Here is a 23,397-nt window from a genome sequence, read left to right as displayed (position 1 = left end):
TGTATACTTAACGAGCTACTAGACACTGCGTAGCAATAGCAACCTCTGAAACTCGGCCACAATCTAAGAGGCATGTTAAACAACATCAGCAGAAACAGAGCCGACAGCCAAAGTAATGCCAATGCAGCGAAGCGCGCCTAACCAATTCAGGTCACTATTACCGCTTCAAATGTCGCCCGAGGACTAGAAGAGGTTGGACTAATACAAACGTCAACCTGGAGAAAAGAAGGCGATTACGGCCGCCACATGGCGTTACGTAGCGTCACAGGAAGGACCCATTAAAGCAAATAAAACATACAGAAAAAGTGTCTAGAACCAATATTGGGGGTTTTCCAGCAGCTTTCAAGGCATTGTAGTGAAAGCATTTTGTAAGCACTCTCTTTGAAGCATCATATCCCAATGCTCAAAACATAAGTCTACAACTCCGGCACTCGGCACTGCTACTAGGGAATGAATTATTCGGCACTCGCTGGAAGACGCCAACTAACTGCACATGCCATCATTCTACGCGAAGCTTCGGCGCAATATCAGCTGCTAGTCGGTTAGTATCCGAAAAAGATAAGATTGGAAAAAAAAAAAGACCCGGCTTTTCGCGGCATTTCCGATGCCTTTCTCGGCGGCGCGCTTTCGACTTTTCTTATCGCCCTGACACTGCCGTTTTATTCCATCTTCACCTCGATAACTGATCCTGCCATCTCTTTCATGAATTTTCCATGAGATAAGACAAATCTTCATCCCAACATGCCTCTTCTTGAGTCGCAGTCCTCTCCGGTGCCGGCGGCAAACACGGAGCCGCAGCGCCGCCAATGCCGCCGAATTCTGTTTCTGGACGCCTATGACTCCTTCACCAACAACATCGTGTCGCTGCTCAAGGAGGCGCTCGGCGACGATGTGCTGGTGCACGTGCTGCACATGGATCTGAAGACGCTGCATGCGGACCCCAGTCCCGACTGGACGCCGGAGCAGTTCCTGGACCGGCTGCTGGGCTTCGATGCCGTGGTATGCGGCCCCGGGCCCGGATCGCCGCTGTGCGAGGCCGATGTTGGGGCCTTTCGCCTGCTGTGGGAGCTGCGTGACGCTATCCCAGTGCTGGGCATCTGTCTGGGCTTCCAGAGCCTGGTTGCACACTTTGGTGGTGGGATTCGGAGGTTGAGGAGGGGACTTCATGGCATGGTGAGGCCAATTGAGCATCACTCGGGAGACATCTTTGCGGGCGTGCCAGAGTTCAAGGCGACGCTGTATCACAGCTTGTGTGCCGACGTGGGGCAAGATCAAGTCGCCCAGGCATCGTGGGAGACGGATATGTGGCTGCCGCCCAAGAATGCCCCTGAGCTTGTTCCGCTGGCGTGGACGATGGAGGAGAGCGAGGATGGAAGCGAACCCGAGAGGATCTTGATGGGAGTGAGGCATGCGAGATTGCCCTTCTGGGGGGTCCAGTACCATCCCGAGTCTGTGTGTACGGATCCTGCGGCGCACGGGGTGCTGAAGAACTGGTTCAGCCAGGCTCTGAAGTGGAACGAATCGACTGGACGACAGCTGAGGCCGATGAACTTGGACAACATTACCGATAGCTTGGCGCCATCTATGATTGTTGAGAGGAGTATTGCTGCTGAGAGTCAGCTTGCAAGCAAGAAGTGGTGGCGGGATATGCAGTCTGGCCTGGCAGCTTCGAGAGCAGCACCCATCTATTCCTGCAGCCGGATTAAACTCCCCGACGGTGTGGATGCAGCCGACGTTGCGGAGCTCCTGGGCGTGGGAGGCGCTGATTCCATCATGCTGGATTCGTCAAGCACCATCAGTGGCGACCCCCTGGCACGCAGCTCGGTTATTGCACTCGAGGTTGAGAGGGCTCTACGCTTCGAATACCATGTTGGAGATGACTGGGTGACTTTACGCCAGCCTGGATTTGGGGCCCAGGAAGAAGTGTGCCAAAGGATTGAAATTGACAGTGGCGCTGAGCACGGCGCTTACGATGTTTGGAATGTCATCTCCGAGTTTTGGCAGCAGCGCAGGGTGGCTGAAGAGAGGGGCCAGGAACCAGCATTCAAGGGAGGCTTCATGGGCTTCGTCACGTATGAGATGGGACTGAGTTCTTTGAGTCCAGAATCTGTTTCCAAAAACAGGGGCCACCACAGGCCGGACCTCTGCTATGCTTGGGTCTCCAAGAGTCTGGTTCTCGACCACCAAGCTGGTGTGGCATATGTCCAAGCCCTTACTGCCCCCAACTCAAATCCTCAGCCGTGGATCGACGAGGTCGTGGCAAAGCTGCAGAGTTCCCGGGCGTGGCAACAGCCAGGCTATGGAACGGAAGAGTATAAACTCATCGCTGCCAAGAAACAGCCAAATGAGGCGTTGCTGAAGATCATCCAGGAGCCGGCCGGCAGACTGCGTTTCAAGACGCCGAAGCCAGCCAAGTACGACGACGACGTCCGCCAGTGTCAAGACTCTATTGCTGAAGGCCAGTCATACGAACTATGCCTTACAGCACAAACGACCATGACTCGGCCGCCTGGAAACGATGTGCCGCATCACCTGCAGCCGAAGTTGACCAACGGCACAACCAACGGCACGAACAATGGAGCAGCTTCTTCATGGCCAAGCGATGAAGCATCCAGGCACGGCACCCCATGGCAAATATATCGAACTCTCCGAGCCCGCCAGCCGGCTCCCTTTGGCTCCTTCATCCGCCTCGCCGGAGCCACCATCCTCAGCAGCTCGCCAGAGCGGTTCCTGGCCCACGACGCCAAGGGTCTCTGCTCCATGCGTCCCATGAAAGGTACGGTCCGCAAATCTGAGGCCGTCTCGACACTAGCACAGGCCGAAAAATTGCTCCACATTCCCAAGGAAGAGGCGGAGAACCTCATGATTGTGGACCTGGTCCGGCATGACCTGTACGGCGTCTGTGGAGCCCGGAGCGTCACCGTCCCGGATCTCCTCAAGGTGGAGGAATATTCCAGCGTCTTCCAGATGATCACCGTCGTCAACGGCCAGCTTCCTTCTCGCGGCACCAACGGCCTCGACGTCCTTGCCGCCGCCCTCCCCCCCGGCAGCATGACCGGCGCTCCCAAGAAGCGCAGCTGCGAGATCCTCCGCACTATCGAGCCGTCCGAGCGCAGCATCTACTCCGGCGTCGTCGGCTTCCTCGACGCCCGCGGCCACGGCGACTGGAGCGTCACCATCAGGACCATGTTCCGCTGGGACGACGAAAAGGCACCGCCCGAGGGACCGGGCGAGACGCAGCCCAGGGAGGTTTGGCGCATTGGAGCCGGCGGCGCGGTGACGATTCTGAGCACGCCTGAAGGAGAGACGGAGGAGATGTTTACGAAGCTCTGTGGGCCTTTGGGCGTTTTCAAGGATGTGGCATAAAAGCATCTTTGGGTTGATTTTATTCTTTTGACTTTTTTCACGGTGTACACATGGTCTGGTGGGAGGGCTTGGTATCTGGGATGGGATTCCTTGGATGTCAACGATAACTCAACGTATGCATAGCGGTGTTTGCCTTTTGGCTTTTTATTTTCTTGGGGACATGGTTCAACATTATATAGATTAGTAGATCTGACGGCGCTCGAGCGACGCTTTACTTACTTACATGGATAAAGGAAAAACACAACTCAGGAAATAACAGAAACATTTATTTTTCTTTTCTTTCAATTTCAAGCGCGCATCTAATCATCCAAGACACACATGGTAAAAAGAGTCTGCAGACAGTAACCCCAAAGACCGCTTATGCTTCGTATCGAATTTCCCCCAAGAAATTAATGGTACAACTTGACCCGAGTCTCATACAGGTCGATAAGCACCGTCTCAAGCAAAAGTAGGCTGGATCATTCTTCGTTTTTCGCACAGGCATAAAGAAACTCCTCCCTCTTGCGGAACCCCTCCCGGCTTTTCATACATGAGGTCATAAATTCCCGTTTCGTTTCTTTAAAACTCTTGCTCTTCCTGGAAGAACATGCCAAAGCTGATGATGGTCCCGTAAATCAGCAGGCCACCGGTAATGGACATGATCATGGCTTCGACTCGGATCAGATCGGAGTGCGCGAGGACAACGGGGAGGGCTGTCGAGTACGGATAACGGTTAGTTATGCATCTATTTCTTCGACACTCCTCTTTCGCCACCTGACAGGGTTCAAAGGAGATGAAACACGGGATATCAGCACGTACCAATGCCCATGACAACAAAGAAGCCGGTAAAGAACCTTCCCAGATCGAGCACTGCCGCGCCGCCGCTCTCGACAAAGTCATCCGGATTTGCGCATCGGCCGCAGATCCAGTTCGGCAGCGGCGCGAGGACGTAGGTGGCGACGACGAGGAGCGGATAGTAAACCTTGTACAGGGCGCATGAGAGGATGACGAGGAGGAATCCTACGGCGAGGACAAAGGAAAGGGCGATGATGGTCTTGAGGCCGGCGGTAGGCATGATGACCAAGTTCTTTGAGGATCGTGTGTTACGGGCGGGAAGTCGTCGTAATGAAGTGAGATTGGCTCGGGATTGGGTGGACGGCAGCCCCGCAAAGGGGGAGGTACGAGCTAATGAAGCTGCGAAGAATTTATAAAGGAAACGGTGAAGAAGATTAGCGGAGGCGGACAAAGGAGAGCTGAGGCGCGGGCTGTCGTCAAAACGTCGAGTCGTTGGCTGGCTGGTGTTGAGGCGATGATGGAGAAAGGCGGCTGATGCAGCGAGTGACGCAGGTCAGCGGCCGTAGCACCAGCCACGGATCGTCGGAGCGAGTGTTGTTCCGGAGCCGCGACGCAGGGGTATCAACTAGGAAGGCGGTCAGGAGCTTTACTGGGACGCCAGAAAAAAAATTATGGGAATCTGGAGAACGATCCGCCCCGCCAGGAACTTTTTTTTTCTGCATTGGCAAGTCTTTTCATATCAAAAGCCAGAGTTTTCTTTTTTTTCTCCCATTCTCTTTTTCTTTCATTGACTTGGGTAAAGGGATCCTCTTGTGAGACTCAGACAAGATGGCGTCGGACGAGATTGTGTGGCAAATCATCAACCAGCAGTTTTGCGCCTTCAAGTTAAAGTAAGTTTTGGCCAGCAGACAAACACTGTCACATCCTGGGATTTCTGTCGCTCTGGATGCAATTGGGCATTGCATAGATGGATGCTAACCAGATCCCAAGGATGGAGAAGCAGCAAAACTTCTGCCGCAATGAATACAACGTCACTGGACTCTGCAATCGCCAGTCATGTCCTCTCGCCAACTCGCGGTATGCCACCATTCGGCAACACCCGACCAAGGATACGCTATACCTCTACATGAAGACTGTCGAGCGAGCGCACCTGCCTTCTAAGATGTGGGAGCGCATCAAGTTGTCAAACAACTACACCAAGGCCCTGGAGCAGATTGACGAGAGGCTCATCTACTGGCCCAAGTTCTTGATCCACAAGTGTAAGCAGCGACTCACCCGCCTGACGCAGGTGCAGATCCGTATGCGCAGGATTGCCGCCGAGGACGAACGCCTGGGCGAGAAGCTGGTTCCCAAGCTGGCCCCCAAAGTCAGACACCGCGAGGCGACGAGAGAGCGCAAGGCTGAGGCAGCAGCCAAGCTTGAGAGGACTATCGAGAGAGAGCTGCTTGAGCGTCTGAGACAAGGTGCTTACGGCGACCAGCCTCTAAACGTTAGCGAGGACATTTGGAAGAAGGTGCTGAATGCCATGGAGAAGGGTGGCGAGGGTGAACGAGACAAGGATATGGACCAAGGCATCGAGTCGGACGAGGAGGAAGAGGTCGATGGAGAGGCCGCAAGCGGGGATGAGGACGCCGAGGCCGCCATTGAATACGTCTCCGATCTCGATGAGAGCGAAGACGAGCTTGAAGACCTTGAGGACTGGCTGGAGAGCGAGGAGGAGGAGGAAGAGGAGGAAGACAGCGACGAGTCCGAGGCGGAAAAGGCCGGCAACAAGCGCAAGCGCGGCAAGGTCACCAAGATGAAGAGCAAGCGACCGAAGCAGCAGGAGAAGGAGAAGCTGGCATTGACCAACGACTTGGCTTGGTAAAGCGGCTCTCGACATGGAAGAGATTTATTCATAATTCAGTATCGTGGCAAATGGGCAGCGAATTGCGTGCCGGTCAAACCAGGAGCACGACATTGCACGAGGTGTCTTTGAAATGGATGGGTTTTCGAGTTTGTATCAGCTTATTAGTCCCCGCGAGGGCTTCATGGCATACGGCGTCGGGATACAGATAATAAAAGGGGTCTTTGGTCATTTCTGTCTGGATGAGGATTTTGTTAGATATATACAAAGCAAAGTACGAGTATATAGGATGGACTTGTAATGCAGTTTCACGGAAGAGTTTCAGACCGGACTGGCGCAAAACGCCGAATGCATTGTGACGCCCACCATCAGCCAATGCACGCTTCCGTAGCCCGCTTTAGCAGGGCCCCCACCACCTAAAACGGCTACACAGGGCACTAAAAAGCTTCGCAGCTGGTGCACCGCCCGCTAGCAGAAGCGCTGGAAACAGAGCGAGTTACAGGCCCAACTCTCCGCTCAAGCACATGGATCTTCAACCCCACGTCTAGCCGCCAACCTCCTTTCCCTCCTCATACTCGCCCTTCTTTGGCTTCTCTCCAGCTCGTTTGGCATCTTGCTCCAGGCGAACGGCGCTCTGCTCTTGCTCTTGCTCTTTGCTGCTGCTGTTTTTATTTCTCCCACAGACACCGGATATACGGACATACGAAGCCGAAGCGCTCTCTCGCCTTTCTCACCGCCGCAAAAAGAGGGACGACTCGAACAGGAGATCTGTAGGCGAAGCATCACCGCCAGATGGCCAGAGCTTGAGCCTCTTCGCCCAGCCACACCAGTCACCGCAGGATCTCTCGATAAAAGGAACGCAGCTGGAGGGTATCGCTCGGATTTGCCCTCTGTGAATCTGTCTTTCAACAGGCCGCTCACACCAGACCCTTTCGAGCCTCTGCCGATACGATACCACGCCTTTTCCCACAACATCACGCGAGCTACATGCCACCGTCGCCATGAGTTCCTGGTACTCCAACCTCGTCACCAAAACCTCGTCCCAAATCTCAAATCTCCGCTCTACCCTTCTTTCCAGCGAGGCCGATGGCGACACCGAAGACGACACCCACGTCTGCCGCGTCCTGCGCAACTACTACACCGAAAAGGGCCGTCAGTTTCCCAACTGGCTGCCCCCTGACCCAAAGGCACCGCCGCCACAGATGACCCAAGCTGTATATGCCCAATCGCAGGTCGGCTCGCGCTACGGCGGGCTTGGTGGGCCTCAACAACCCGGCGCTGGAGGGCTCAGCAGTCTATGGGACAACGGTCCTGCGCAGCCCCCGCCGCCGCAAATTCCGCAGAGCCTGCGGGCTGGACGACCGGCGACGACGCAGCCCGGGCCATCTTCGAGAGACGAGCTGCTTGGGAGAGGACAAGCACCTCGTGCGGGGAGCTATTCTGGACCCGGCCCGGCTCCGGCTGGATCGGCGCAGGATCGTTTGAAACAGCGGCTTTGGGGAACCCGCACTACGAGCCCGTCTTCTAGCAACGGTAACGGGCCCTTCCAGCCACCACCAGGCGGAGGCTCAGCTGGTGCAGGTGGTGGTCACCATTCTCAAGGCAGTTATGAGGACAGGTTTGCACCAGGAGGATCCTATGACAGTGCTAGGGGAGGAGGCGGTGGTGGAGGTCAGCCATTTGTCGGAGCAAACGCCCCTTGGTCCAGTGACGGTAATCCTTACTCAGGAGGAGGAGGAGGAGGAGCTGCGAATGGAGTACGAAGAAAAGGGCTGCCCAGTGGCCCACGGGGGTATAGATGAAGGCGGGAAGATGTGCTTTGTCTCTTTTTATATGATGTATAACGTCTAGGTCAATGGTGCGTAGTGTATATTCTTTTCTTTCATGTAGCTAGTCTTGAGTTGCGTGCTTATTGTCGATTTCAGCCAAGGCTCGCAATGTATAATGCCTATTAATGCTTCTTTTTCTTAAGAGATTCCGTGTCTTTTCTCACCACTCCTAGATATATGTACAAGTGCTTGCTTAGCTGTATATGTAATGGATCTCTACATAACGCAGCGGATAGATTCCTGACCCGAATTTGTAATTCAGCAGAACTTATGCCTTATTGATTGCTTTGATTTATAAAGCATGAGGCCTTTCGACGTTTTTAGACTTGTTTGGATTCCATCGTCGCCATCCATGCACTTTCCTAATCGAGCCGGGTCCATTCTCGGCGTTGAGCTATTAGCAGAGATACTCCTACAGCTGAAGATTTTATTACATCGAAGTCAGTTGTAAAACTTTTAAATGTTTAGTCGTCTTCAAGTCAAAGAGCTGTATATTGAGTGGAGATGGTTGAAAGGAGATGCTCTTGTTAGAATAATCAATGTCGATATGATGGAAACAAGTTGCTTGGAAGCTCTTATAAAAGGAACATGATGGCCTCAGTTACTCTACATTAACCATTCTCATAGTCTTATCATCCTTCTTAGTTTACGAAATTGTATTGAATCGATAAATTAAAACTAGAAAAGAAACTTCAGCCATGTCCTCCAACGAAGCCATCATCGTCAACAAAATCACCCCCGCCTACTGGCGCGCAACCTTCAACAACGGCACCCTCAACCTCTTCGGTCCCGAAGGCTACATCGCCCTCAAGAACCTCGTCGCGGACCTCGAATCCGACAAGTCCGTCCGCGTCATCGTCTTCGACTCCTCCAGCCCAGACTTCTTCATCGCCCACGCCGACATCCAGCGCGTCGCCGAAGAGCCCCAGGGCCCAGGCACCGGCTTCGTCGCCACCTGGGCCAGCCTCGCCGTCCGCATCGCCAGTCTCCCCGTCGTCACCATCGCCGCAATCAGAGGCCGCGCGCGCGGCTTCGGCGCCGACTTCTCCAACAACTGCGACTTGCGCTTTGCCAGCCGTGAGCGCGCCGTCTTCTGCCAGCCCGAGGTCGGCGCGGGCGTCATTCCCGGTGGCGGAGCATTCGAGCTGCTCCCTCGACAGGTCGGCCGCGCAAGAGCCTTGGAGATCCTCCTCAGCTCAGACGACTATGACGCTACTACGGCCGAGCTGTACGGATGGATCAACCGCGCCATCCCAGACGCCGAGTTTGAAGACTTCGTCGATAAGTTTGCTCGACGACTCGCAGGCTTCGATGCAAAGCTCCTGGTTGAGACGAAGCGGGTCGTGGACGCTCGCTGGGGGATGCCGAGCCAAGTCGACTTTGCTGCCGGAATGGCTCTTTTTGGGGAATCCACCAAATGGCCATCCGCTGCTCGTATGAAGGCTCTTTTTGATAAAGGTCTCCAGAAAGATGAAGAAGTTGAGCGTAATTTGGGTGCTGTCCTCGGAACTGTCACAGAGCAAGACTTGGCCAAATATAGCGAGTAGATAGAAAGTGCATAAAGAGAATGGGCCAGGGATCACCTATGTCAGGAGAAGCTCAAAGTCTCCGGGTCCGTGTCAAAAAGGATTCTCAATTCATCGCTGCGTATAGACCAAGTACTGGCAAAACAAAATAATAACGCCCCTGTCTCAGGACTCTTCATGGCCTCCATGCTTGGAAAACAAGAAACAGATAGAAAAATACATATCCAATAACAAAAGATAAAAGAAGAAACTCAAATAGCTAGTTTCAGAAAAGGAGAAACACCCTCTTCTCATTTTGAATCAGCTGATCCATCAACCTTCACAGCCGCCTTGGGCTTTTTCTCCAAAAACTCGACTTTTCGGCTAAGTAGCTTTCGCAGCTCGGGGGTGATTACCCGCTCTTGTTTTGGCGACGCTGTGTTGGCTTTGCCCTTTGAAGGAGTCTGGTTAGCTGTGTTGGCGTTTGACTGAGCCGGGCTCTCAGTTCTAGGAGGTGGGAAGTTATGTTTCTTGTCAACTGCCTCAACCAATCGCTGGAAACGGCGGAAAAGGACCTCGGCGCGAATCAGCGTCGATTCGAGGTCAATAGTGCCGGATAGCTCATTCACTTTGACATGTGTTAGTAATTTGTCATGTAACGGGGGTGTCGAGATTTTGCAGCTTACCATATTTGAGGACTTCATCAAATGCTTGCAGGTGTGTCATGATAACATCCCTGTGCTTCTCCAGAATAGCCAAGGCAATAAAGAGGTGGAAACTAGAGCTGTAATAGTCCGTCCACAGGCACTCCCAAAGCTTAAGCACGTCCAGCCACTCAAACTCTCGCTTGTACCAGACCAGTATCATGCGGAAGAAGAAGAAGAAGTTGGTGCTGTCGGTCTTTTGCAAGTGATCCCAGAGCTTAGGGTCCATGAAGTGAACAAGTTGGTCTAGAGCCAGCAGCTGGCTTCTCATGCCTGACTGGTCGCGCAAGAAGTTGCGTTCCATGCGATCCATGTACATCTGGAATGCCCAAAAGGCCACCGCATCATCCTGGACCACGGCATAAATTGGAGCCAAGAGATCAGACATGCCTTGGACATATCCGAGCTCTTTGTTGTACTCATTGTACGTCAGAAGCATCTCCTTCATCTGCTCGAGGTGCACATTGGTGCCAACCTCGGCAAACGGCGAGTTTGGATCTGGATGAGGAGTATCTTCTCCGTGGAAGATGGGGACGTTTCGATCAGTTCGATGAACATCCTTCTCTGCAGCGTAGTCGTTAGTATGCTCTCGACGCAAATGATCGGATTGAAGTATAGCTTACCGATACGGCCGCGCTGTTCGCGCCACCACTCGCCGTCATCCCCCTCTCCTCCCTCTCCCTCCAGTCGATTCCACCAAGACTGCTTGAGCTTGTAATATTGGTCTCTCAGGGAGGCAATTGTGGCCTTTCTTTCATCAAGTGTGCTGTACCATTCGTACACGCCCAACAAAAATAGCCACGCTTCTTTCCTGACCCCATCGTCGGCGTCCAGTCCGCCATGAAAGATGCGCTCCTTGACTTCATCAACTGAGATGGATAATCGTCCGGTCTCAGGGTCAAAAAATGCGTCCCACTCCTCTATCGATAATGGCTGCTTCCTGTCTTCAAAGGACATGGAATGTGTTCCATCAAGAAGCTCAAATTCTCCGACATCAGTATCTTCGAGCTCCATAACATCCCGAACAGTCCAGATTCTCTGCCGATGATCACGCTCGCTCTGCTCTGCCATGCCCATCGCCCACCGGGCAAGATATATTCTTGCGCTGTCGAACTCATCTTGTAGTGTCTGAACCTCGGGATTTCTGAGCAGTCTTCGCATTTGAGGAGGCAGGTTAGGATTTTCTGACAAGTCTTGCGCTGCTCTCCTAGTCAAAGTGGTCACTTTGCTAAACTGCTCCATGAGGCTCCATCCCGTCTCCTTGACGAATTTCATAAAGGGGTCCATCTGGGCATCTTTTTTGCTTGAGCTCCCAGCCTTGGCTTTTCCTTGTGCTTTTGTCGTTGTCATTCTAGCGCCAAAGCTCTCCAGATCTTCTTTACTAGGTTCAACGAGATAAATGTTGGGCTCTGCCCCGGACCTCTCAATCTTGATATATCTCTTTAGCCATCTCAGGACTTCATCTGCGCCCCAAAACATCTGGCCATTCTCGCCAAACGGATCGAAGTTTTCCCGGGCCAACTTCTTCTTCTGAAGGATGGTGCTTTGGCACTCGTCATCATGAAAGAAGAGGGCAGGAAAGCTATCGCCTCCTCGAGAGTTGATGATGATAGAGCCATACCACCAGCCTATACTCGGTGGTCGGACTAACAGAGAGTATATGGCACTGACAGGGATGGCAAACGCGTAGCCACCAACGGAGCTGCTGTGGGAGGTCACGGTAGGAGGTGGAGGGACAAGATATGACTGCTTTGGAGGGGAGTCGGCATCGGAGAGATCCACCTTGACATAGATGCTCGCCGAGTCACCGAGTGACGATTCGGGAACCCAAGCAAGAAGGAGATCCGAAGACGCAATACTCTTTGTCGAAGATGATGTGGAGGGGCGATCACGCCTTGGTCCCTTCTGCTGCAGCAGAGCTATGTAGCCACAGATATTGTCTTTTGAGGATGGTGTCGGGTGGACGTAGACCTAGAGAATGTCAGTTGTTGCAACAGGCATCGCCGCAGAGCGCACTGCGCACCTTGCTCTTTGAAAACAGCAGCTTCACTCCTCTGCCAGATTCCATGTGTGTAATGGTCTCATAGCCGCCCTCAGAATCGTCACTCATAGCGTAGAAGCTCCCAGTCGGCGACGTTGGTCGGGCAGAGCCACCCTGAGAAGCCTGGCTAGAGGTCATGATGCGAGCGCTCTCTTTGTAGATCGATCGTGATCGTCGTTGACGTAACGGTTAGCTTTGCGACAGTAGAACCTCCAGCTGCCTCTTCGACGTCCGTACGGGGCCTAGGGAAAGAAAGGCGTGAAAAAAAAGACAGAACTCAAGATGGGGATATTCCAGAGAAGTGTCTAGCAAAACGGAGGGTTGCAGCGCCTTTGAAGGAGCATCTCGTAGAACAAAAGTTCGTTTGCGGAATTGAGTTGCATGTGAGCAGCTGAATGACGACTCGGAGAGACGCGCAGCGCATGTGCCCCGCCACCAGAGGCCACCAGAGGCCATCAGAGCACCAGAGGTCACCCGCAGAGGGGCTGATGCCTGGGTACAGCTACCGGAGGATGCGGCGGCCTTTGTTCGACGGCGCGGGTAGCGGTACTCGCTGTGGCGTTTGCGCGGCAGTGGCCAGGCGAGGCGGAATCGCTGCGACCAGGCTAACCGCAAGTCGCCTGGCTCTTGACCCTATTCAGACAATGCCTACGTACTGTCCTACGCGGAACCGCATCATCATCGTCTTCCCCATTGGACTGTTGGTTGCTTTTTCTTTTTTCTTCTTTTTTTTCTCTTTTTTGCCAACTCTATCTATATGGCTCATCATCAAAGCATCAGTCTGGAACGAATAGCCAGTCTAGAAGCTTGAAGAATACGAGACGCCTCCCCGAAGCTCGGAGCCATTGCCCATTAGCGTATGAAGCACTGCTGGCATTCACCACCAACAACAGCTGGCAAAGCAAATATCACAGAGTACCTATTGTCTGTCACTGACCGACATTCGCGGTGTATCGAGCTTAGCATTTCATCGGCTTTAGTATTCTCTATGTCATCGGCCTTTAATATTTGACATTATAAATACTTCGTCCACATACAGCGAATACAAAATTAATCTCATGCATCCATATCCTCTGCCACTGCTAGATAAATCAGTCCGTCATTGATAATAAATGTCCTCCCTCATAGGTACACCGTACGCCAATATTCGTTTATCCGCTTTAATAAAATTCCGTCATCAAGCGTTACACAACGACCGGAGAAAAACCTCTTTGTATCTCGCTTAGCCCTGATGGCCAAAGTTTAACCCAGTCCCTTCAAGCAAAGATCGATCCACCTTCTAAACTTCTTCCGACAGGAGAATCGGGTGGAATTCTAGCTCAACTGCAGTTTCGGGATCGGTGTGATTGACGGGCTTGTGAATCCGCACAACCCACAGGAAGTAGTCCTCAAAAACACATAGGTTCAACAGCAAGCCGTTCGCGTTCCAAGCAATGCCGCAAACAATCGCTCCGGCAACGGCGTCCAGGATGAAGTGATTTGCGGTTGCTACAATGGCTGTGAAGATGAGTGCTGGGTAAGATAAGCCCAAAACGCCGTTAGCTACGCGCTTCCAGGAGTTGGGTCGAACGCCATTGACGGGGAGAGTCGCAACGGTCAAGCCAACAAGGAGAGAATAGCCGAAATGCAGAGAAGGCATGGCAGCTGCCAGAGAAACAAGGTTAGCTCATCGACACAATCTTAATGGATATCGTCTGATGCTTACCATATTGGTTGCAGAATCGGTTCGTTGTCCAAACGCTGCTCTCGCCCGCGCTGCTGTGGACGCTATCAACGAAGCCAAAGCTCTTCGCCTCCGGAGCATCAGGTCCGTTATAGTTGGGATCACTCAATAGTCGAGGGGGCATGCAAGGCCATGCCGTGAAGACGACAAAGGCAAGAAGATTGCACATGGCCATCGTTCGACGCCTGGCTTCGTATAATGCTGGCCCTGCGGGTACGATGTCGTTTCGGGCTCCACCATTCATTCCCCGACGCTTTTGAGAGGTAGTAAGATAAAACAATGCTACCAGGAAGAAGATTGTTCCAGGAATATGAATGAAGGAGTAGACTCGGTTTATCCAGTGCAACAAAACAGGACGCTCCAAAAACCATTGCTGGAAGGCCACCTCCCAGAAGATACCGAGGCGTTGCTCCAGATGAACCAGCTTCAGGGCATGCTTTCGCGCGACATGGACAGTTCCCTCGACAACGGTGACGGCCGTAAACGCGCGACCCAATTGGTATACCTATCGAAACAGCCAAGAGAAATTAGTCGTCCGGATGATGGAAGAGCGCGATGCAGCTACCAATATCAGGAGCTCGACTTACCCAATAGATGAGAGCCCAATACCACGCTTCAACCAGAAAGGGAAACTTTTGGAGAACTCGGCTAAGGAGTCGATCTTTGAAGATGAGAGTGTTGGGAGTTCTGACAGTCCTTTTATATCCGAAAAATCGAATGTTCCGCTGCCGAGATGTGAGAGACCAAGGCGACTCATCATCAGACGAGAGAGTGGGCGACGATGAACCAGAGCTCCAAGTAGGACTGCTATCTGTTGATGTACGCTTTACTCCAAAGTCATCTCTTCGTTTGTGACTGGTGCTGCCGCCAGCCCAGCCTTGGGTCCCCTTCCAAAAGTCATACTCCTTGTTTCTGTTGAACCAAGCACCGCCAAACAGAAGCGACACAACCACGAATGGCTCTAGGAACGCGCCGACAGCCATGGTAAAAAGAGCACAGATATTATAATTATTGTCGACTTGTGGCAAATACATCTAACAGACGAAAAAAGATCATTGAAAGAGTTACCAGCTCTCAAAAGGCGACTTTGAAGATGAAGGAAAACGCCAGATGATGATGACGAGAATCAATTAATTAATTAAAGGACAGGAGGGGAAGGACTCAGGAAAGAGGAGGTGAGAAGATGCAAAGAGGCCGAGCAAACATGATAAGCAGATGGCTAGAGGCGACAAATATGAGCCAGGCACTCGAGCTATGATGGAATGCGAGGGCTAGTGGATATGGAACCATGCAGGCACGTACAGATATTACAAACAGCAAGACATCACGGACAGCGCCACGGGGAACGGACTCTTTTGGGTACCAGTGTCGGCAACTTTCCCACACCCTTGGTTCCGTTGTCTCGTAATCTAGTACGGAGCGTGGCGTACTATAACCACACATTCCTCGCAAGTACCTGGACCAATTCCCATCCGGAGACAAACAACCTCGGCCCCGAAGCCACAGTGGGATAAGTATGGAGGGAGGGTCTATGTGAAGGAGGAAGTTAGACTACGAATGAAGCCGCCGAGGTGATGCAGCGTCATGGATGTTAGGCTAATGGCATCAGCGGGTGGGATGGGTATTGGGTTTTGACCACACCCCTTGCTACTCGTATATCCTGCTTGTTGCTCTCACATTCTGGGCTCTAACCCAGCAAAGCTCTCGAGAGTTTCTCAGTTGTCGGATAGATAGCCATGCGCTGTCAGCATCTGGCCCATGGAAGACAAATTTATCCTTCCCGATGTATCCGTTTACACCCAAGACTTACAACGCAAAACAAGAAGAGCGGCACTTCAATTGCAAAAGGCTCGCGGCGTTGGTGCCCACCCGAAACCCGGAAAGGGAAAAAAAATGTTCTACTCCTTTGCAAAGGCGCACATTAGAAAGAGGCCGAGGCCCTCTTCTCCTTGCCTTCAACACCTGCCTGATATCTGGGACCCATTGTATAGAGTGATGGGTTGACACGGGACGGTCTTTTTCAGCTTTTCAGCAGCGGACTAGCATGCGGAACTTTCCACTTCTGCATGGTGGCAGTCCTCATCCTATTGATACTCGTATCAATTCCCATGCAAGGCTCTTTTGGCGGATAATGTCGAAAGCAGCGGCAACTTCGTGCCGCTCTGCTGAGTTGATGTCTGCAGCCAGCCATTGCCAGGCCGCAACAAGCGAAAGGGCTGTTATCTCATCCCACAGAGGCCTAGCTCGAAGCTGTTCTGGCTCCATCTTCCAGCAGCTGTCGCGTGCCCGCTCCATATTTCGGTCTCAACTGGTCCGTTGTTTTCGGCAGGGGTGGGTGGCACAGTACCAATATGCATCGCTCACTGAGAAGGGCAGCGCTGCTTTGTGTGTGTAAGTGGTGTCGCGTGACTCGTGAGAAGAAACGCAAGATCGGTGCTCACATCATAAAGCTTCCCTCCACGACTGGGTTATAATCGGCTTCTCGATCCGAATCCCCTCCAAGCGAGGCAAAGGATCGTCGCCAGCCTCCAAGAACCGTGCTGCATGTGGCTGAGAGGATTCATGCTAATAGAAGAGACAGCCGTTTGGTCGCCATTCATAGTGTATCGTGGCTGCACTGTGCAGGAGCTTAACTGCCGACTTGATTACTCCCTTGCAAAGCTCCGCGGCTCTGGCAACCCAGAGAGTATGTGGATTCTGACCGTCTAGCGCCACAAATGCTTTTGCCAAGACCAAGGTCGTGCCGTCTGATTCGGTGAGCAGAGTCTGGCAAAGTATATTAACTGGACGTGGGGTTTTTTTCCTCGTGTGAGCGGGCAAGTATCCTGGGCACCGTGTGTTCATTGACGGGCACCACGAAGCGAAACATGAGATTCTAGGCGACAGAGCAAAACTTGAAGTCAAGTGTTGCTGGTACCTGAAGTTTGGGAATGTAGAACCCCTTACGCATAAAATCCTAATAATGTGGACGGCAATGGGTCTCACTAAGCTTGCCCAACTCAAAATTCTCAGCCCTCCGGATTGTCCGGAAATTGATACCATTAGTCGTTCACATCACTTATCCATCCATCGGCTCGTGCAGACGTCCGAAGTCCGTAATACTCGCTCCCACGCATCTTGCGACCTGGGACCCGTCGAATCGAACGAGCACGTGCTGATGCTACCAGAGCGTCTGTCTTGAAATGCGGCGATCCAAGTTAGCGGCGGAAGGCTAGGTGCCGTTTCTTCCTTGATGACGTTGAGGCTATTTCATATGATGGGGACGATGGTCATCATGATTACTATCTATCCGATTCTCTGACTACTGATGAACAGATAGACCTTTCACAGAATGGTAATATTTCTGACTGCAATTACGAGAATGTCATGGGAGATGACAAAGCAGGTTACAAACTCATTTGACCGTTGGCCAAGATGAAACCAAAATCAAAGCAGAAATCCATCGGAGTGCTAGGGATATTATGGCACTCGTTGACTATTTAGGCGAACGGGAGTGGCGTCGCCGTTTATCACCGCGAACTAATCCTCAAGACAGGAAAACGATACGTCACCACTTGATCTCTAAGACTGTAACGACAACGGCCGCGATGGACGATTGACGATTGCATTGCGCGTGTCTCTCTCTCTTTCATATAAGGAGCTTTAGAAGCCATTTTGGAATTCGCAAATCAAGTTTGCTACACCTTTGACTTGAATTTTCTGCGCCACTGATGCCAACAGCTGGTGATTTAACAAACTGATTTGGGTGGTTTGCCAACGCTACAGCAATTGAAGAAACCGATTATCTGTTCGTCTTCAATTATATGCTTGCGGTTTATGCTGCAGGTCTCATATCGTGCTTATTTCCCCTGCGCCGATATGGTTTGCACAGCCTCGATTACCGAGATAGCGTCCGTTCTAATACTACTACAACGTGGATCTTTGAAACTGTCTGCAGAGGAACTGGGCGATCCCACGCTAATACCAACTGCTGTTAGACGCTGGGTCCAATTTCCCCAGCTCTCTTGTTTCTTTGCTTTTCAGGCATAATCTGCGAGCCGAACAGATCGCCCTTCTCGGAGCTTTCCACCAAGGCCAGATGGAAACACTGCGGTTGACAGGGCACGCTAAGACTAAAGGCTTCTCCACCAATGCCTCCCGTGCACGATGTCACTATCCTAGTCTCGAGAATGTCTCCAGGACATTGGCGTCATCGTGGCTGGATTTAGTAGATCTACTCAGATGCATCGGGAGCCAAGAGATTTCTGTTCAGCTCCAGCCAGCCGCTGGCGTCGCGCTCAATGTTTAGTTACGGTGGAGCAGCTCTTACCCCCGATGAACAATTGCATTCTTCAGGCTATGCTTAGACGATTTTATACGTATAGAAGCCGGTCTTGGGGTCAATGTCCATGTATTCCCCGTCTCTCAGCGCTTCGTTACCGTCTTGCCTCACATCCTTCATAAGCTTCGTGAGGCCATGGAAGTAGAACAGGGTCGATCCAATCCGTCGAAATACGCCTTTCTCCTTCGTTACGCCCCCAGCAAGTTCCAACAAAATGGCAAATGCAGAGCCATATTCATCTTCCTTGTCAAAGTCGGCTATCATCAAATACATCTCCCGGTCGTCCGCCCATTCGTCCAGCTTGCCTTTCCATGTGTCGAGGGAGAAGGCCTGTCCGTCATGCTGCCATGCTTCCGAGTCGTCGCTCCGTAGGACCCTAAAATTGCGATAGAATCCGCTTTGCTTGTGGTCCCTCGCCTTTTTGCTCACGCGGATTCGAAAGATTGGGCCGTGCAATACGATGTAACCACTTTTTACTGGCCCAAAGTGCCCTCCTTCGGTTACTACGTTTACATCCACCAGTCGCGGCATGCCTTTAGTTTGCTCTTCTCGTGTCTTCTCCAGCGACTTGCCATCGTGGAAGCGCACCAGACCATCTATGGAAGCCCATGACCATGATGGAATCACATAGTCCTCATCTTCAGAGCCTGGCTGGCTGACATGTCGCTCTGCATTCTCCCCTATGCTCCAATGGAGCCCAAAAGGTAGATAGGTTCGCCATGCTCCGGCGACATATTCGCCGGGCTTGTCTACGGGCAAGCCATTAATTTGACCAAAGAGCTGGGCCACTGCTCCAAATGCCACCAACTTGTCCTTTCGTTTTGTCAGAGCTCGTTGATTGTATTGAGAAGTGAGGTAATCCCAGAACCAAACATCCGGAGTTCTAGTTATACGCCGCCTCTCCTTGTTGAAAAAAGACAGTTTATCTGGCCAAGTGATACTCCCAGAGCCAGTAAAGAACCTAGTGGGGTTGGTAGATGTCTCACGATAGATCTCATCGCTGATACCGTTCCACCACCATTCACCATCTGTGCAGTGCAGCACGCGTGGGGAGAGCGCATATTCCTGATAGGTCCACCCGCGACGGTTGAGGGGAGCAGAGACAATCGTGTTGCCAAAGTCTTGGTACCACGGATTGGTAACTCGGAGTGTCTGACCGGGCTGCAATCCCCATTCTTGGATAAATCCGGTCCACGTCGGACGGATGATGACGGTACGAGGTCGAGGGCTTGGCGACAAGCCCGTGGTGGGATTTTTGGAGGCTGATGCGGCAATGGTGAGATGGCAAAAGGCGTATACGGATGCCATGCGCTGTGCTTCGTGGAGCCAGTCGGAAGCGGAATCTTGGATGATGCAAAGGGAGTCAATCCAGAGGTATGAGACACCCAGCTCGAGCGTCAAAGCCGCGGCGTCACGAAATGTTGCAGGTAGATCACTAAACGCAATCTCATTGGTGAATTCAGTGAGCCTCGATGCAATTAATTGGATGGGCATGGTATTGCCCCAGCTGTGGGAGAGGGCAATATAAGGGGTGTTGACGTCGAGACAAACGTTTGCTCCATCAATTAGTCGCACCATCGGTCCTGGCGATCCGGCAGTCAGATGGAGAAGGCGTGTTGGGAGCTGTCGAACAAGGTTCTTGGGTAAATCCTTGGCGAAGTCGCTCGTGTCGTTGAGAAACCGGTGGACTCGTTCTATCGTGGTTCCTTGATCCATCCAAGCAATGTAGTGCTTGTTCTCCTCCTTGGACAAATCTGGGTTACTCATCAGCACAGAGATACACACTTATTGGAGGGACGAAATCCCTCTTCACAGTTGATTCAAACTCACCATGAATATCTAGCGTCACATCCTTCACGTTGCCCTCCCGCTCTCCTACTATCGGATTCACATCCATGTTCCTGTTCGCCGCCCAGTCCGCGTACACATGATAGCGGAAAATAAGCTTGCTGGTCTTGTTCTTCTCAGTGTATATAAAGACATATCCCTTGGCCTTTGCAATCTCCTCCTGGCCCCAGGCGGCTACACCATACGGCTTCCGCCCCTCCATATAATCCATGCCGATATCGTTCCGCGGATGAAGCGCGTCAAACGCCAATACCACCGTCTGGCACAGCGCACACGACGCCCCCGACTTGCGCAGATCCTCAACCGAGTAGTGCGGATAGGAGAGCGTCGGCGGAGCGCCAGTGCGGTGCACGTACGGCTCCATGCCGTGGTCGTACGCCGTTCCGAAGGCTGGTTCCGGGTTGATCGGATCGGGTGGGGCGTTTGGCCTCTTGATGGCCCTCTTCCAGCCTCTCAGCTGAGGCTGCCAATTTCCGGCGAAGATGCCGGTGCAGACATCGCAGAGAGTAGATGTCGGGATTAAGTCTGCCATGGTGGCGTTGGTTTCCTGGAAGGCGACGATTTTTGTCGAAAGCTGGAGAGAGCTTCTACAAGAGAAAACAAACAAACAAGATATGCTACCTATGCGGTGTAATATCTCTACATTTATCCAAGGAAAAGAGATTCGTAAGTGCTACAGCTAGATATAAGTATTGCCATTGCTGCCTTGTCAGCTGCATGAAACGCCGTAGCATGAGCCGCAGGGGTCGGAGTTTTGTCAAAAGCAAGCACAGCCTTTATCATGGCACAAGACGGGCATCTTTTTTTAAGTGCTGAGCTAAAAATATGCATAGTCGATCGTCGTATAGTCAAAAGGTGATACGAGTGTCCGTCTTGTGTTAGATCACTTACATGTATTATGTGGCTTGCGTGGCTGGTGCCAGATGTGTACAGTAGTACTCCTCAGATCTCAGAAGATAAGTCTGCTGGCAATAGTTGATTCCAGAATGCATCATATTAAGGATCCAAAGGAGATGCTTTACATAACATTCTAATGACTTAATGCGACGATACTGTATGCGTGCTGGAAAGTCAATGTAAAATCGAAGATGCTATAGTAGAAGGCGAAATACGTGTCGCTGATGACCTATTTAGCTGTGTGCCTACATGCCCGATTTTTTAAGGGCCGCAGGGTAGTCCTGTAGTTGATATAGGGAATGGCTATTCAGCACCCCACGTTCGCTATTTAGTATCCCGTTCTCAAATTTAAAGCGTCCGAGGTCGTAATGATGGCAGATAGTAGAGGAAAATATGGATAGTAGCAGAAAGTAGCGAGAATAGTAAACACTCCAGGAACCGTATAGTTATTTAAGTAATAGTGATAAGAAAGATCTTTGTTCTGCGCTGTTACGATATTCGTAACCCTTTTTAATCGCTGGGGTGCTGGATAGCCAACTTGGGTTGCTGAATAGCCCTTCCCTTGTTATAAGGCACCTGTACCAATAGTACTAAGGTAGGTACTAAGGAGGTACTTTGTAGGAGAGGCAGCCCGACTAACAGCGGGAACTATAGTAGTAGTCCGCGTCCAGGTGTGCCTTGCCCCATCTGGTCCCTGATCTTCCTTCATCTTTCCATCCCCAGTCTTTCGCACTTCACGACCGTCCTCATTTACAGCGTTTGATCAGGAATGCCTTCTGAACTTTGAGCATATTACGGCCCTATTAGTCCGCTTCATAACTAATCTTTTGACTTTGTCCTCAGCAGTTGGTTCCGTCAGGTTGGGCACATCTAAACAATGCTTGTTGACGTTATGCTATATTGTCCTTAATCTAGAAGCAACCATGTTGAACTCGAAGGATTACACTGTCGGCTGGATCTGCACTATAATTACCGAGTACGTCGCCGCCCAAGCTGTTCTCGACGAGGCGCACGACCGTCCTGACGATGTGGCCCCTGGTGACAACAGCAGCTACACTCTGGGCAAAATCGGGAAGCACAATGTTGTTATGGCCATCCTCCCAAGAGGAGATATTACTACATCCTCTGCAGCAATCGTCGCTACAAATATGCTACGCAGCTTTCCCAACATCGCATTCTTTCTGATGGTCGTCATCGGCAGCGGTGTACCAAGTCAACAGCATGATATTCGTTTGGGCGACATCGTGGTTGGCATTCCGCCCAATGGGGAGGGTGGCGTATACCAGTTCGACTTGAGCAAAGCGATACAAGACCAGGAATTCTACACCACTAGAGTGTCCAGCGCGTCGCCACCAATTCTGCAAACAGCGGTAAATGAACTTATCGCCAAGTACGAGATCGTGGGCCACCGGCTTGAAGAGCTTGTCCATGACATCCTCTTGAACAGACCAAGGTTACAGAGGAAATATGATCGACCACATCCAAGAAGTGATAGGCTTTATCGCATCAATGTCACTCATCAGGATGGGGGAGACTGTGCTACGTTTTGTGGTGATGATCCATCACTCATGATACTCCGACAAGAACGGGGTGAGGAAGAGGATAACCCGGCGATTCATTATGGTTTAATTGCCTCGGGAAACGCATCGATAAGGGATGCTTTACTCAGAGATAAACTTGCAGCAGCAGAGGGCGTTCTGTGTTTTGACCAAGGATGGGCCGGCGGTATGGACAACTTCCCCTGTCTAGTTATAGTGGGCATATCCGACTATGCGGACGCCCACAAAAACAAGGAGTGGCAAGGATGTGCAGCAATGGCGGCGGCTGCATATGCTAAAGATCTTCTCTATCAAATCCCTGCTATCAAAATTGAGGCCGAGACGAGGTTCGACAATACTCTCCATGATCAGGTTGACGAGGTTTCCACTATTTCAAACCTCAACCGAATGCTGCCTAGCACAATTGAGGCTAAGAAAGGATTCGGCAATATTCTCTCTGATCAGATTGACGAGGCTTCTACCATCTCAGTGACAGTCTCTTCAAGGTATGTATTATTATGAACGTCAGACATTATTATCAGTCAACGCAGTGAGACCTGCATCTCATCGGCAGTTTTCTTCATCACCTCTTCCTAACCGGAATAACCACCTTTTTGAAAGATAAGTCCTAGCAGATCTAACCCTAATCCAACGTAGTTTACACGAAGAGATCTTTGATTCTGATCGTGCTCACACAACCCGCGATCATTCTGCTGGGTGAGTAGTTCCATAAAATCGAGAATTCTACTAATCTTGAGCAGGGAGGAAGAGGCGGGTATGAAGCCCTCTGAGGCTGTTCCTGTTCCTTCAATTACTTCATGGGGAGACACTGTTTTTGACTCTGTGGAAGTCATGTCTGTAAATAACACAACTGCGGCGTACGTGCTATATAAGTGACCATGAGCGTGTGTGCTAACTTGCATTAGCCAAGCAGCGGCTGATAATTGGTTCTCCAATCGAAATCTGATGGGGAAGGTTAATAGGTTCTTCGCCCAATACAGGAGG

General features: G+C 51.6%; 9 protein-coding genes across 9 annotated transcripts; 5 read left to right on the top strand and 4 right to left on the bottom strand.

Moving 5' to 3' along the window:
* Positions 1 to 777: 777 nt before the first annotated feature.
* TRIVIDRAFT_113531 (uncharacterized protein) lies at positions 778 to 3,366 on the top strand (the record flags this gene model as incomplete). Its single annotated transcript, XM_014104791.2, has 2 exons — positions 778 to 2,543; positions 2,616 to 3,366. Coding segments are annotated over 2 exons (2,517 nt in total), but the record flags the coding sequence as incomplete, so codon positions are not given.
* A 269-nt stretch (positions 3,367 to 3,635) lies between these two features.
* TRIVIDRAFT_86143 (uncharacterized protein) lies at positions 3,636 to 4,646 on the bottom strand (the record flags this gene model as incomplete). The annotated part of the gene is made up of 2 exons (XM_014104790.1): positions 3,636 to 4,058; positions 4,165 to 4,646. 2 exons carry the CDS (start codon positions 4,418 to 4,420, stop codon positions 3,925 to 3,927), a joined length of 390 nt encoding a protein of 129 aa, XP_013960265.1.
* A 322-nt stretch (positions 4,647 to 4,968) lies between these two features.
* TRIVIDRAFT_55467 (uncharacterized protein) lies at positions 4,969 to 6,007 on the top strand (the record flags this gene model as incomplete). Its single annotated transcript, XM_014104789.1, has 2 exons — positions 4,969 to 5,030; positions 5,131 to 6,007. The coding sequence occupies 2 exons, from the start codon at positions 4,969 to 4,971 to the stop codon at positions 6,005 to 6,007; spliced, it is 939 nt and encodes a 312-aa protein (XP_013960264.1).
* Positions 6,008 to 6,590: 583 nt separating this feature from the next.
* Positions 6,591 to 7,955, top strand: TRIVIDRAFT_215182 (uncharacterized protein; the record flags this gene model as incomplete). Its single annotated transcript, XM_014104788.1, has 1 exon — positions 6,591 to 7,955. One exon carries the CDS (start codon positions 6,988 to 6,990, stop codon positions 7,786 to 7,788), a length of 801 nt encoding a protein of 266 aa, XP_013960263.1.
* A 558-nt stretch (positions 7,956 to 8,513) lies between these two features.
* TRIVIDRAFT_36434 (uncharacterized protein) lies at positions 8,514 to 9,362 on the top strand (the record flags this gene model as incomplete). Its single annotated transcript, XM_014104787.1, has 1 exon — positions 8,514 to 9,362. One exon carries the CDS (start codon positions 8,514 to 8,516, stop codon positions 9,360 to 9,362), a length of 849 nt encoding a protein of 282 aa, XP_013960262.1.
* Positions 9,363 to 9,423: 61 nt separating this feature from the next.
* TRIVIDRAFT_79653 (uncharacterized protein) lies at positions 9,424 to 12,258 on the bottom strand (the record flags this gene model as incomplete). Its single annotated transcript, XM_014104786.1, has 4 exons — positions 9,424 to 9,948; positions 10,007 to 10,588; positions 10,648 to 11,995; positions 12,048 to 12,258. The coding sequence occupies 4 exons, from the start codon at positions 12,201 to 12,203 to the stop codon at positions 9,632 to 9,634; spliced, it is 2,403 nt and encodes an 800-aa protein (XP_013960261.1).
* Positions 12,259 to 13,344: 1,086 nt separating this feature from the next.
* Positions 13,345 to 14,771, bottom strand: TRIVIDRAFT_35523 (uncharacterized protein; the record flags this gene model as incomplete). Its single annotated transcript, XM_014104785.1, has 3 exons — positions 13,345 to 13,709; positions 13,771 to 14,293; positions 14,376 to 14,771. 3 exons carry the CDS (start codon positions 14,769 to 14,771, stop codon positions 13,345 to 13,347), a joined length of 1,284 nt encoding a protein of 427 aa, XP_013960260.1.
* Positions 14,772 to 18,130: 3,359 nt separating this feature from the next.
* On the bottom strand, positions 18,131 to 20,489 carry TRIVIDRAFT_35845 (uncharacterized protein; the record flags this gene model as incomplete). The annotated part of the gene is made up of 2 exons (XM_014104784.1): positions 18,131 to 19,871; positions 19,936 to 20,489. 2 exons carry the CDS (start codon positions 20,487 to 20,489, stop codon positions 18,131 to 18,133), a joined length of 2,295 nt encoding a protein of 764 aa, XP_013960259.1.
* Positions 20,490 to 21,777: 1,288 nt separating this feature from the next.
* Positions 21,778 to 22,914, top strand: TRIVIDRAFT_142964 (uncharacterized protein; the record flags this gene model as incomplete). The annotated part of the gene is made up of 1 exon (XM_014104783.1): positions 21,778 to 22,914. The coding sequence occupies one exon, from the start codon at positions 21,778 to 21,780 to the stop codon at positions 22,912 to 22,914; it is 1,137 nt and encodes a 378-aa protein (XP_013960258.1).
* Positions 22,915 to 23,397: the final 483 nt, after the last annotated feature.

The sequence above is a fragment of the Trichoderma virens genome (genome assembly GCF_000170995.1).
Source record: "Trichoderma virens Gv29-8 chromosome Unknown TRIVIscaffold_2, whole genome shotgun sequence".
Classification (NCBI taxonomy): Eukaryota; Fungi; Ascomycota; class Sordariomycetes; order Hypocreales; family Hypocreaceae; genus Trichoderma; species Trichoderma virens.
Note: the sequence above shows the minus strand (reverse complement) of the source record. Positions and strands in the feature narration are given on the sequence as shown.